Source organism: Mustela nivalis (assembly GCF_964662115.1).
Source record: "Mustela nivalis genome assembly, chromosome: 14".
Lineage (NCBI taxonomy): Eukaryota > Metazoa > Chordata > Mammalia > Carnivora > Mustelidae > Mustela > Mustela nivalis.
In genome coordinates, this window is record NC_139033.1 from 25,104,403 (window position 1) to 25,119,709 (window position 15,307).

The 15,307-nt window shown below is 38.9% G+C and overlaps 1 protein-coding gene across 5 annotated transcripts in view; it reads left to right on the top strand.

Annotated features, from left to right (window-relative positions):
* NETO1 (neuropilin and tolloid like 1) overlaps nucleotides 1–15,307 on the top strand; it is a 124,490-nt gene that overhangs the window by 69,612 nt on the left and 39,571 nt on the right. For all 5 annotated transcript variants that reach the window (XR_014302808.1, XM_082699069.1, XM_082699066.1 and 2 more), the window contains exon 7: nucleotides 5,646–5,874. Coding sequence is in view for 4 of the 5 variants with exons in the window: in XM_082699069.1 (XP_082555195.1) it covers nucleotides 5,646–5,874 (229 nt within the window). In the remaining variant the exon portion in view is untranslated. The remainder of the gene's footprint in view (nucleotides 1–5,645; nucleotides 5,875–15,307) is intronic.

Genomic DNA, 15,307 nt, shown 5'->3' on the forward strand with positions numbered 1-15,307 from the left:
TGCTGATGCAATAAAGGTTACCAATCAGTTGGCTCTGGGTTAGTTAAAAGACAGTTTATCTAGGTGAGCCTATTCTAATTACATGAGCCCATTAAAAGCTGAATTTTCTCTGGCTGTAGGCAAAAGGGGGAGTCAGAGGAACAAAAAATGTTTTCTAGGAGCTAAAAGTGATCCCTGGTAAATGGGCATCAAGGACACAGGGACCTTGATACCAGAATGGCGAGCTGCTGGGTTTTTCAACTTCATATGCCCTTAGCAGAGAACACAGTCCAGCCCCCAGTCACTTACCCTACAGAACTCGGGGAAACTGAATGGGTCTTGTTTAAAGCTACTCTATTTCTGGGAACTTGTTACCGGCAAGGAGAAAACTAACAGCAGATGAAGAGTAGTAACTATACTTGATTACAATGATAAGTTTTAGGGTTCTAAATATTGAGTCTTCCTTTATTATCTCTAAAAGTGAAAATAAAAATTAAGTCAACAAAATGGAAATTTTAACTGGCTAGATAACCACCAATGAACAGCTCATGATTCACTTTGTTTTTAACTGAAATCTCAGTTTTGTACAATCAGATTTTAGAGATGGAGTGTTTTGATACTTGCTTATGCATGCCAGAAAATCATTTTAATATTCCCATCAGGATTTGTTATAGGAGGTATCATTTCAACACTTCAGAGAATATGATGTTGTGATTTTCTCCTCCAAATAAAGGGGATGCCGCTACTAGCCTCCAGATTCATGGGATGTCGAACCTAAAATTCTAAGACCTGGAATGTCCAGTCACAAATCAAACAGTAAACAGGGAAGTTCTGGGCTACACATTTTTTAGAATGTGGCTTTATTTATTAAAGTAGAAAGTATTGAAACCATGGAGAGCATTTCTGAGGCTGCAGTGTGTATCTAATTTGTATTTTCATGGAGAAGACTGTTCTGGCAAGTCTTAAATAATTGCCCCAAACAATGTCTGTTTTCTGCATCTCACTGCAACACAAGGGGAAGGACCAGGTTGAAAGGTTGGTATTTAAATGTTTTTTTTTGTTTTTGTTTTTTTTGGTAAATATATTACTTAGTAAATTGTTAGCTAGATTTACTTGCCTTAAGGGATTCTTCTCTCCATATTAGTGTGATTTAGAAGACAGATATTACTAGAAATTGCTTATGTGTTCTGAAGCTTCTCCGGTCCTATTCAATAAATCATTTTGTCAGCTCAAACCCTGTGATTGATTAGAAAGAAGAATGCATCAAAATGATTCACTGAAAGGAGATTGTAATCTGACCATTTTACTGGAGTTATATATGATTCTGTTTATCATTTTCCCTTTTTCTCGGCAGAGAGACTAAAGAGCGTTCTGTAGTTTTCCACCTTAAATAAAACCCATGTCATTGGGCATTCTCCCCTTTGGTGATCTTATGGCACAAGTTTTAAGCTGGCCAGATATCATTTAAATCCCAATCTAAGGAAGGCTTTTATACGATGTATCCTAGAGCTAGTGTGGGGAAGCTTGGTCACTTCTCTGGCTATAGACAGTTGGCTTTTGCACCGACATCACTGCACCCAGTAAACCAAAATATGCCAGTGGCATATTTTGTATCTTTCCTGAAATGATTTTTTTTAAATGAAGTTAAAAAAATAATGGAACGCTTCAGAAGTGAATATATAAAATCTAGCGACTAATTGTTCACTTCCTCTATAAATGGTGTCCTGTCTAAGAATGGCCTTTAAATATAGAAGGTGCTTAGACCACTGTCATTGAACTTCATGTGAGAATAGCAGTCAGTTGCCTCCTATGGAAAAATGTGGATGCTCTCTTGAGCTGTCAGATGAGAAACCACGGGCTAAATCTGCAAATTGCCTTTCTAACTATAGCAGTGCTCTTCTATGAAACAAACTTCTTTTTAAGAAAATTTAAGACAGCCCTTTCTTTCAGTGGGACACATTTATTTTCCGTGAATCTCATTTTTATCTGGATGGTCAACATGTTTCCTTGCCCCTGTAGGAAAATCAAAATAGTTTGGCTTTGCTGGTTTAGTCATTTATCTGGTTGTGGTTTGTTTTTCTTAAGGCAATAATTTTCTTTCTGGAATATAAATCTGTGAGAATTATTAAAAAAAAAATACATCAGTCTGCATAGTGTGGTACAAAGAGGAGGAAACCGTTGGGTGGATCTCCGTTCAGTACTCATCTGTCATCTAAGGGCTTGGGTCACTTTGAAAATTACTTAGTTTCTCCCAGTGTCATCTTTTTCATTTTAAAATGGTTATAACAAGTGTCTGTTGTTGTCGAGAGATTGGAGTGAAATCACATGTTAGCACAATGTCTTAAGTTATTGTCAGTTTGGGATGTAAATAATAAATTAGCATCTGAAACTGGGTTTCTTCAGGCAGGGTAAGATACTCAAAATAGGAGGGCAGGCATCTTAGGCCACTGACTCACTCAACCTGGAAACATCTGCCTCTCAAATATCTTTCTTCCTTAAATTAGTCAAATGATGATTTATTTCTCTTTCTGTGGGCAGACTGTTTGGTTTTTGTAGCTCTGAAATGGCACTGGAAGGAGGGGTTACTTTACATTTGAACTCCAAAGGACTTTTTCATGTACCCTACTCAGTTTTTCCTCCTGCTGATAACTATGTGTATTTACAATTGTAATTGCATATTCTTTTGATGGCTAATTCTTTTGAGGTTGGGTTGATTGCATAGTATTTGAGAATATAAATTTATACTTGATTTTTATTACATTTAACAAATTTATATTACCTAATAAGAATCCCTATATTTTGTAAGTATTTATATTTTTATAGTACTTTCAGTCTGTTTACTTTTAGGTCAGGATCAGGTGATGTAGTGTAGTGAAAAGAGCTTTAAAACAAGAGTTAGGTATTTTATTCCTGCTTAAGGCTCCCACATCGATTGCTTCCATCCCTTGAGCAAGCCGTTTTGTCTCCTTTGCTCTGGCTTCCTGGTAAAGGTCATCTGAAAGACCCAATCCCTTTTCATAAGTCCATGTGAAAATTTGAAAAACACAGTAGTTAGTGAAAACTTGGAAGGTTTAACATTTCCACATATGCCTTCTTAAAGGAGACATTTGGGGATTTCCTGGAGAGCTTTCAGGAAAGTAATGGTTGGGAAGAGTGCGTCCCAGATGGATTATGTGAGTAATAGCTGAACTTCTGATAAAATGAAGTAGAATATAACCTGGGAATGAGGAACATAGAGGCTTTCTTAGGGCATATGTTTTATGTCTGTAGTAATGGCAGTTAAAATTAGCATCAAAGTGTTTGGAAACTTTAGAGTAGCTCCAACTATAATGTTACAGATTGCCTTCGTATGAAAACCTCACCAAGAAAAGCATCATAAAACTCAGATGCTTTCCACTGTTTCTCAATTTTTGCCCATTTCTTCCTATTTCTCTGTTGTTCTTCCTCAAGGTTATATGAGAATTTCTTGACTTGGAGCTCACACTTTATTTTTAGTCTGTTCTCTCCTGTATAGTCTGCAGCATACTATTTTGTGGTTCTCTGACAGTTTAGAGTTATAAAGAAACACCTTGTCTGGGGGATTTTTGCACTTGGTTTCCTACTGCAAATAATAAAATGTCAATTATTCCATATAATTATTATTTATAGTACTTTAAACATTCTGACATATATGGGCCCAGTCAATAGTCGATTGATAATAAACAAATGAAATCAATAGCAAAATAGAATTCTCCAATCAGTCAGTCATTCACAATCATGCCCTCACAATATCGGATGGAATGCCTAGTGTGTACAACACGTGGCTTGATGCCTCAAATGCAAAAATGTATGCCACTGCCCCAGCTTTTTAGGAAGGTAAAAGTAGTAAAAATTTTGTAGAACCTGTAACTAAAGCTTAAAATAAGTTCAAAATAATATTTTAGGATAGAGGATGCATAGATTAATTCTGCCATGGCTGGGGAGTGGAGGCCACGGATATTCTGGACTGGGTGTGTAACCATTGAAATGGACCTTGAAAAACCAGGAAGAGCTTAGTAGGCAGAGAAAAAGGAATGGTGACTCACATTTAACTAATGTCCTCTGCAAAAAGGATGGCATTTTGTAAAATAAATATGGTATGTTCAGACATGAGAAGAAAAATTTGGTCATGGTTTTTAAACATTTTAAAATTATAACCATTTGGATACCAGTTAAAAGATGGTAGTATGATTCTTACTTGTTTTTAGAAATATAACTTTGATGGGCCTGGGCTTTGGAGTAGACTGGAAAATTAGAACCTTGGACAGATCCAAGCCAGCTGGGAGACTATTGAACTATCATAGACCGACCTGCCAGCAGAGATGGAAACAACTCTTTTGAAGTTCAAATTAACAAGTATCACTGCCTGATTCAGTTAGAATGTTGAGGGCAAAGGAGTACTTTCTTTTAATTTGAAATACTGAAACTTCTACGTTTGAGGCAGACAATACGAGCCCAATACATTTTGGTTGTATGGGGTTCATAGTTTATGAATAAATAAGCAAAAATGAGTGTTGAGATGAAAGAGATGGATATTTAGGTGAACACATGTCTTCAGTTTACACCCACGGTACATTAATAATAGAAGGGTGTCTGAAGGACGTAGACCCTAGCTTTTCATGTTAGAAAGCATAAAAGGCTTGGTAGATATTTGTGAAGGGTGCTTTCTTTATTTCAGAACCATTCCAGATATCCCTCTCATAGTACAGAGATTTTTTTTTCCTTTATATCACTTCTGTCTGGATGACTTTGTGTCCATGTGTCATGGTTTAATGAACACATACTTTCAACACTGAGCCTAATTCTTCTGGGCACCTGCGTTTCCTCAGTGCCTTGAACAGGGACTGGGATAAAGTCAGAGGCCAGGTTGTAGGTAATGCTGAACCAGCGGCTGAAAGGGCCGATGGCTTCTTTTCAAACCTATCTTGAGCTGAATTAATTGCTTATGATTTTGTAAAGCACCCTGGAACAGAGTCAGATAAAGTCTGTTGATCATAAAGCAGCATGTCCACAGCAGTGTTATATTGTGGAAGGCTCATAGCCTAGGGAGCTAGAGAGACCCTGTCTGATGTCCAGTGTATACCCACTTGAGTCTCTGTTCCATCATCTGAATAGGAAATAAAACTGTATAGAGTAGTTGGGAGTATTTAAAAATAATCTATAGAGCAGGTTACAGGGCAATTCTACTCATTAAATGTTAATTTAATTTTTATTTATGTGGACTTCACTAAATGGCTTGACTCTATGTTGTGGCAAGAATAATCACAGATTAGCTCTCTTTTATTTTATTCTTTTTAATGTGCTCTACTTCAAAAAGGAAACCGTGTGGTTCTTTGAAATTATTTAAACAAAGGGAAATCAGAGACTCTCTTTTGATACCGTTTCTGTTTTCCTTTAATAGTAATACAGATTATTTATTTCCATACACTTACCTATGTCAAGAAAGGATAATAACCTTGGAAAAAAATCCTAAGCATGGTTTGATCTTAGTTGTGCATCTTTACCTCCTCCGCCCCACAGGGGAAACATTCTAACATTGATCGCAATCAAGACTGACTTGTGAGACTAAAGAGAAAGCCTGGTGCCCGCTGTACTACTTTCCTGTTTTGATTTGAGGAAATTACTGCATCTTTGTCGTTATGTTACAGATCTACTTACGCTTCTTGGACTATGAGATGCAGAATTCAAACGAATGCAAAAGGAACTTTGTGGCTGTGTATGACGGCAGCAGCTCCGTGGGGGATCTGAAGGCCAAGTTCTGCAGCACCGTGGCCAATGACGTCATGCTCCGCACGGGTCTTGGCGTCATCCGCATGTGGGCCGATGAGGGCAGTCGGAACAGCCGATTTCAGATGCTCTTCACATCCTTCCAAGAACGTAAGAACCCCTGCCCTTGACTGTTTGTCCTTCAGGAGGTCGCAGGCTGCAGGTCCGGCCCTTGCAGTGCGGCACACTAGGCTGTGTCCAACGCGTTCTCTCCGAGATTCCCTTTCCGTCATGTGGGCCCAGAGACAGGAGAGAGTTACAGATCACTTTTTGGTGACCTGTTTCTGCACAGGCATCGCAGCCTTGCTTAAGACAGCTCAGCGTTCAACCGGGAAATGACAGTTTTATTTCTCTTTGCTTTAGCTCTTACGAAGTGTATGGAACTTGCACAGCTTCTGATGAAGTTTGAGTTTAAATCTTAAAAACCTGCGCAAAAATATCTGGTAACTTCTCTTCAGTGAGCTCCTCCTGTAGTCCCACGTACTGCAAATAGGTCCGAGAGAATAGAGTGCCCATTAACGTAGGCAAAGAGGGAGAATTGTTTGGGAAGAGAGTAAACAGAAAAGGTTTCAGAAAATATTTAAAATGGCACAATGGGTGATATCCAGAGTTATGTGCAAAGCACAGCGATTTTAGAAAATTATGTTCTAACAAATAATGAGTCATATTAATAGATATATTTGGAATGTTCTTTAGAAACCCTGAATAACTCATGTTTAATAATTTTATACAAATGAAAAAAAATCCTGAAAACTTCATCTTTAAGAAATCAGCACCTTGTATTTTGAAACAATCTATTTATTAAATAGAAAAAAAAAATGCTTCTGAAACCTCCAGGATTTCTCAGTGATAGGCACAACATGCAATATTTTTTTCAGTTCATAAATATTAAATACACTGGACAATTCTTTTATATAGTGAAATTCCTCTCTAATTACCCAGTTGGAGAGTTCTAGGACACCAGAAGCACTATAAATCTTGATACCATCATGGAACGAATTATCTTGCCCAACGTTATTGCAGATTTAAGCAACATGTTCCCATCACGTCCTCATTTCAGTGGTTGATCAAAAGGTTAGAGGTAGTGCATCTTGATTTCAACAAGGTATTGGGTCAAAAACAAACAAACAAACAAACAACAACAAAAACAAACAAACTTGTCATTTTCTTGACTAGAGTAGGAAAAAATTCAGGCTACAAGATTGCACATTTAATCTCACTGATGATTACTCCACAGTGGACGATAGCTCTTGCCTTTGGTGAGAGGTTAAAGGGGCTTATTCAGTATCCTTTTCAGTCTTGGATGATAATACATTGAGAACTCCTATTTAATTTAAATGATACACATATAGAAGGGTTAGCTTATATGTTGGAGAATATTATCAGATTTTTAAACAATATCACAAAAGTCTTCAGTTTTTATCAAAACTGTAACATGAAAGGTAATAGGGGGGAAATGAAATTATACATCTTTATCTTTCAAATATTGACTAAAACAACAGTAGTATAAAAGAACCCTAACTCCTAGGACTTCCTGAAGTTGTATTTCATTCAAATTCATTTTGAGCCAATACTTAAAAAATAATAATAATGGACAAAAAATAGCTTAGCAGTATTAGCTTATATTAAGGAAACTGAAACAAACATCTCAAAGGAGATCGTCTCGTGGGAAGATTGCTGATGACATAATCTGTTCTTTTCTGGGTTTTGTGAATGAGGAGGAGAGTAATCACTTAGAAGAGGCTGAGCTGGATTCAGGAGCCAATGGAAACATGAGACCAGGTCAAAGGAGGAGAAGTGCTTATCTTAGAGATTTTGTTGTTGTTTGAAATGTGATAACTACCACGGACTTACGTTGGTTGGACGGATTAATGTCTGAGAGCTGAGATTTGTTTGCTAGATTGTAGGGAAACATCTAAGTGAAATTCAGGAAAAACATGTCTAGCTCATAGGAATGCTCCAAAACTGAATGGATTCCCATGGAGGATATGGGCTCTGGCTGGAGAGTGATCGGTCGGAAAATGGATCATCATGTTACATGAATGGGGGAGGGGGAATGTCCGTGTTTAGTAGGGAAAGGAATGGTAAACCTTGAAGGTCCCGTTCAACTCTAACAGTGACTGAGTTCTGTGAGTATTTAGAATTCTGCTTATGCAAGAAATGGTGAATGATATCATACGGTGCAAATGCCATTAGAAGTATTTCTATCTGAGCTAAAAAATAGAGTTTTTGTGCGTGTACGTAAATGATCTCCAGAAGTCCTTCAAGTGGGTGGACATTTCAATGTTGAATTCAGGAAAAAGCTTGGCCTTCTTCGTCCGTGGGAGGAAAGCACACCAATCCTTTATATTCCGGCACGAGGGGTGGGTTATCACTCTCATTTCAATGGTGAGTATTATGAGGCTTTCTCTGTGATTATCTCATCACTTTACAACAAGCTTCGATTAAAACAAATTTATCCTCTGCGTCATGTTGCCTATGTAGCATTTGAATATTCTGCTTTTTCTTGCTTTTTTGGGCAGCTAAAACTGGGTGGAATCTACCATAGCATATGCCTAAAATCAAAGCCATCGTGTGATGAAGGATGTGGGGATGGACTAAGTCTATCTGTATTGAAATCAAAATATTCCAGATACGAGATGATAATTCCAAAACAACAAGAACAGAACTTCAATTAGTACTACTACTCAGAAATGAGTGGTTATGTCATTTTAAAGGCTCTTAATGAGGAAACAAAGGAATTCTATTTAGAGAGTTTCAAGTTCCACAAATGGTATTGTTTTATTCAATTTAGTGCCTAGGAGAGTATGTTGCATTACATTTTTGTTTTTCTTGATGATGATAGGTATAAAGTTTATATAATATAGATCATATACATATATAGCTTATAGATAATATAACTATATGTAATTACATAATACACATTAATATTCATATTTAATATATTTCTTTAATTTTACTCCATACACACCTGCACACATATGGAGTAAAGATTAGAATTACGAAAGCAACGACCAGCTTTGTCATAGTCAAATAATGAGTTTTTCTTGGTTCCCTGATTCCTTGGTTCCTTGGTTCCTTGCTGTTTTTCTTGGCTCCTTGATATTTTTCTTGGTTCTCAACATTTATAAGGTAGTATTCCCCAGCGCAGTGTTCAAAAGTGCTCATAGCACATTCAACAATATTCTAATATCTGTCAAAGGTCTTGGGACCATATGATGTATTTTTTTTTTTCTGTAATTGATACCCCATGTTTCATGAGTTTCAGGTGTACAGCTTAGTGATTTGACAGGTTTATACACGATGCTGCGTTCAGCACAAGGATAGCTCCCGACTGTCCCATGCCATCCCTGTGACAGTGTCATTGACTGTAATCCTGTGCTGTGCCTCTTATTCCCACGATTTACTCATTCCATAACTGGACACCTGTATCTCCCACCCTCTTCGCCCATTTTTCCCAGTGCCCACCCACCTCCCTGTTAGTTCATTCTGTGTATGTAGAGATCTGATTATGCTTTATGTTTGTTATATTTTTAGGTGTTAAAGGACAGCTTAGGGTCCATCTATTTCAATCCCAAACATTTTGTGAAGTGAAACAGAATAAGAAAAGATCCAGGAACTTAACTGAATTTCCCAGCACACCCTCAACTCCATGCTTAGTGACTGAACACTACTGTGGCAAGGACTGAAGACCAGATTCCGAAGGTGCTAAGCTCATTAGCTTAGGATACCTTTGTCCCTTGTAAGGAATGACAGAGCTCCCATTTTCTAAAGATGATCATAATAAAGGTGGCAATAACAATAGATAGCACTTACACATCACCCATATAGCACAGATATGTCTGCACTGGTTTATATGTTTACAAAGGGAGCTTTGATCCTCTGGTCCTATCTGCTGCACCTGAGGTCTACGTGTCATACGAACATGCTATGATCATACCATATACCACTTCCATATGACCTACGAGATTAGATGCATGTAAAATTATAACAAGGAACTTCTACTCTGGAACATACTAATCTGGAGACTAATGCAAATAGAAATATACTTTCGATCATCCTATTTTTGCATTTGTATCTGAATAAATTCCAGAGAAGGGATAGTAGAGAGAGAGTGGGGAGAGAATCTCAAGCTGACCCCTTCTGGGCATGGGGTCTGATATGCGGATCCATCCCATGCGTATGAGGTCACGGCCTGAGCTAAGATCAACAGTCGGTTGCTTGCCTGACCTGCCACCAGGAGCCCCAAATCACCTTTTATAAGTCATCGATTTTGCTCTCGAGAATCACTCAGGTTTTTTAGAAATTTAATTATTGTTAGTATAATTTCAATATTAAACATACTTAATATAGGAAAATTCGTAACCAATTACAATGGACTTGTATAAATACACATAAGGGAAATATTATTGAAATGTGCTCAAATTGAGCTGCCTGCCGAACTTTTTGAGACTTTCTGTGTAACATAAATTTGCAGTGACTGGAAGGGAGGAACAACGTAAGTAATCCTGAAGCTCCACCTCTGTCACTCTTCTTTCACGAGAGGTTTTGCACAATAAAATCTTAGTCACTTAATACTTGATTAATGAATAATGTATTTTTGTTAAAAACAGACAAGTAAAAAGAGGTGAAAAACAAATTGTCCGTTTTCAGGTTGTAACATGTTGTTTAAAATAATTTGCTGGGGCGCCTGGGTGGCTCAGTGGGTTAAAGCCTCTGCCTTCGGCTCAGGTCATGATCTTAGGGTCCTGGGATAGAGCCCCATATCGGGCTCTCTGCTCAGCAGGGAGCCTGCTTCCTCCTCTCTCTCTCTGCCTGCCTCGCTGCCTATCTTTCTCCGTCAAATACATAAAATCTTTAAATAAAATAAAATAAAATAATTTGCCAAAATGACATAATTTATTTAGTTTTGTATTATTTTGCAACAAAGATTGTATCAAATATAAACGATAGGTTTATTTACAATGAAGACATACATACAGTAGCATCTAAATTCCAAGGAAAACTGATTTGACGGGTGCCTGAGTGGCTCAGTGGGTTGAGCCTCTGCCTTGGCTCAGGTCATGATCTCAGGGTCCTGGAAGCCTGTTTCCCCCTCCCTCTTGCCTGCCTCTCTGCATACCTGTGATCTCTTGCTCTCTGTCAAATAAATAAAATCTTAAAAAACAAAACAAACAAACAAACAAAAACACAACTTTTAAGTTGAAGGATTCCATGGAAGGCAGAATTTTGAAATGAACCAAAAGATTCCATCTCTGGGTATGGAAGTCACTCACATCTCTTTCCTCTTGAAGTAGGTAGAACCCATGAGAACCTTGGGATATCATTCACTGATCCATTTGCATTCTGTGGCAAAAGTTATTTTGCAGATGTAACTACATCCCTTAATCAATTGACACTGAGTTCATTAATAGGGAGATTGCCTTGGGCGGACCTGAGTGATCATGTGAGCTCTCTGAAATAAGGTGAAGCTTCAGCTGCTGACCTACAGAAAGAGTGTGGACAGGTACATTGTGAACTGACTTAGGGAGCTCAGAGCATCTCTGGCCACCAGCTCACAAGCAAATGGGAACCTCAGTCATAGGACTGCAAGGAAGTGAATTCTGCCACCCAACTGAGCGAGCTAGTGAGAGAACCCTGGACCTAGGTGCAAACCACAGCCCCAGCCAACACCTTGTTTGCGCCTTATGAGACCCTATCAGAGGGCCCAGTGTCTAGGCTTCTGACATTGTGTGGTTATAAATGGGTATTGTTTTAAAATCCTAAACTTGTGGTAGTTTGTTACAAGGCAGAAGTGAAGCTCTGAATTTGGTGCTGAAAGAGAGCTGTTGCCATAACAGATACTCAAGATGTGGAGCAGCCTTGGGTTAGGTAGGCGTCAAGGGTTGGTTAAATTTTGAGGAGCATGACAGAAAAAGCCGAAATTAGATGGACACAGTAAATCCGGACTCAGAGGGCTGCCAGGGACAGAAGTGGGAGGGGTATGTTGTTAGAAACTGGAGGCTGGGAAGTCTTTGTTTGGCAGTGGCAAGAAAGCTCAATGAAACTGTGTCCTGCAGACACGCAGCAGGCCACCTGGTGAGTGACTAACAGTGACCATGCAGCAAAGCAAATTACCGCGGAGAGCATTGAAGGAATAGCCTGGTTTCTCTTGTTGCTTGCAGAAGCTTGTGAGGGGAGGGGGCACATGGAGGGGAGAACCCTTAAGCAAAAAGCAATTAGGACCCAATGATTTTGAAACTTGTCAGCTTCTCTGGGTGGCAGAGGTGTTAAAAATCAGAATAAGTGCTGAATGCCAGCAGAGAGTTGAGGTGGGGCGCGTGACTGTAGAGCCTTTGCTAAACGACCAGAATCAGAAAAGCACAGTGTCCGTAACAGAAGGGCCCTTTCCCGAGATGAAAGGTGTGCCTCATGGATCTTTCAGTCAAACCAGAGGGCATTGAGGAGGACAAAGGCCATGACCCCTGTCACGTCAGCAGGAGACACGGAGAGATGCAGGATCGTCTCAGAAAGAGTTTGGGTGAGTATTTGAGGACACAACACAGTGAGTTTCAAGCAAGGGCCTTGGGGTTCTTGAGGAAATCACTCTAGCGGAAACACTTCCAGTTTGGACTGAAAGGAGTAGAGTACCGAGGAGAAGATATCATTAGAACCCCTAAATTCTTGTGGCAGGAAGTTGCCAGCTAAAACTGCTTAATAACTGCCAACATGTGGCACCTTTCAAAGAAAGGAAGAACGACTCCAAAAGAAGCACCAAGAGCCTGGAAGGTGAAGCCCAAACCATCAGAGGGCTTTTCCTAGGACTGGAAACATAGTCCAGTGCAATCCAGCATTTACCCTGCCGAACTTCAAAACTATTACTATTTACTCTCCCTTCTCCCTGTTTCCAGCCAGAATCTCTATGTCCATTACGCTGTGCCTCTCCCACCATTGTGTTTGGGGTGTTAAGGTAGGTGGCTTGTCTCTTGGGTTCCCTGGGATTCTGGGCGGAGGGAAAAGGACCCCAGGGGCTGCAGTTCAAGGATGGCCCAGCAGCCTCTTCTGCACCACATTTAGATGGTTTGGACATGAGGTTTGGGACTTTGAGTGAGTGCTGCATTGTGATGTCACTCGTGGGAACCTTCAAAAGGGGAGAATCTGTTTTGCATCCATGAGGGAAGAGAAGCACTGGGAGTCAGTGGGTGGGCTGTGATGGGCAGAATTTTGTGATGACCCCAGTATTTCCACCTCCTGCTATTCAGGCCTTGTATATAACCCTCCCCTTGTGTGCAGGAAGAATCTGTATCATGGGATGTCATGTTCTATTTTGTGACAAAAAGGATTTTGCATAAGTTGATTCTGAATTAATCAAAAGGGAGACTATCCTGGTGGGTTGGACTCTAAACAAAAATTATTGATAATAGTCTTTAAGCTCTTTTAAAAGAAGTTGGAAAGGTCAGGGATGGAAGAAGTCAGAGTAATTCTAAGCTGTAATGAATATTCCTGCTACCTTAAAGAAGCACGCTGACCAGTTATAGAGAAGGCAGAGTAGGGTGGGTGGGCTTTGGGAACTGAGAATGTCACCCAGTTGAGAGCCAGGAAAAAAGGAGGAGCCTCAGTCCTTATAGTCCCAGAGACTGAGCTCTAACAACTTGAATGAACTTGAAAGGGATCCTCATGTTGCAGTTGAGTCCCAATCCTGCTGCCTCCCTGATGTTGGCCTTGTGAAACCCTAAGGAGAGAACCTACTCAACCCAGACTTCTGACTTACTTAACTGAGATGTAAGTGGGTGTTGTATTAAGCCAGTAAGGTTGTGGTACTTTGTTAGTCGTCAATAGAAAACCAAACACCTTCCTATTGTAATGATGTACACTTTTGAGTGCAAGAGATAATCTAGATGTCCATCTACATATGTTACTTACATATATTAACTAATATATTATTATTTATTAACTGTTTATTGCCATTTCTAGAGGTTTGGTAGTTGAGATGTGACAAGGTAGAATGGTAGGAAATACATAAAAATAATCACTCCAACATCAGCGTGACCCTAAAAGTTAAGTAACCACCACCACTATGTTATTAACTTAGTCATCAGGGTTTCCATTTTAATACTTGCTTGTATGCTTTCATTTGTTCTTTTGTTACTTCCGCAAACATGTGAGCACCCAGGCGCAGAAATGAATGGATGGGTTGCTACCGCACTCACTCAAACTGAACTCCAGCCTGTGACTCACTTCAGAAAATGTGGATTTCTGTCTGGTACTCTGCACCACACTGTGACCACATACGTCCTCAGTTACTTTAGTAAGTTATCTACTGAGACACTGTATTTTAAATGCCCGGCTCTTCTCTTGTAGGGGATTTTTCTTCTCTCTCCAGCCTTGGTTTAGATTAGTAGAATCTTTATGCTTCGGCCACAGTGATCAGTTATTATTTCATGGTTCAGTTTTATTATCCTTTCTTGTCTGGAGCCTAACTTGGTGGCTATCTGCCTCTTGTATACACAATTTGCATTCTGTCCTCGATAGTGTGCCTTCCCAGTTTTGCTATATACAAGTACACTTGTCATAGGACCTCGGTAAACTAACTTTGGTAGATCCTAAAGGGGGAAAAGTATATAGATATTTGATTATGAATGTAAAATGCACCAAGTTCAGTGGCACTCTGAGATTATACATCAGAAAATATTGATGATGATCAAACTCAGAACAATAATATTTAATGTCCTCTCCAGAAAAAGCAAGGCCAAACACACTTACAAGATTAGGGTAAATGGTAAGACTGAAAAGCATTGTATTTACATGTATTTCATGAAAGGAGAAAAAGTAGTATTTATTACAGGCAGCCATGTTACCAGTTATAACACAGACCAAAATGTAAAGTGATGTGTTTACTGATAGAGATCTCCATGCCTCCCTGTTATGGCTTGGTGTGTTTTAAAAAGTTTAAGACTACTTCATTGATGCAGGAAATATTTACTTATATCTCTCCTACAGCTGCGTCCATACCAGATGGCATAGATTGAAAGATCAGTAATACACAAAATAGGCTGGGAAAATTTCTGCACATATGTCTGATTTGGGCCTGTCTTCTAAAACAGACATAAAACACTTTACAGACAAGGGAACATATCAGATAGACAAATATACAAATTTTAAGATATATATTATTACAAAAACATAATTAAAATTCAAAAAGGAAAAGCTGAATTGAGCAATTGGCAACAGAAACTGCAGGCAGTGGGTAAATATTCTGAACTGATAAGGAATAAAGATTGCATAAGATGATTAGAGAAAGTTATATAAGCATACCAAAAGAAAATGGGGCAGATAAAGTGAAAATTTTATATCCAGAGAAGCTAAATGACTTGTTGGTACAGGAAACACACACCTATCCATATTAGTGAACAAAGAGATGTAAATTCCAATAGGAAAAAGACATCATTTTCATCTATCAAATTGCTTTACAAAAATAGCAATAATAAAATACCCAGTTTTGGAGATAGTGTAGTAAAATGAGAATAGATGTCTGATGGCACAAAAGGAGAAGTTTTACAGGTTT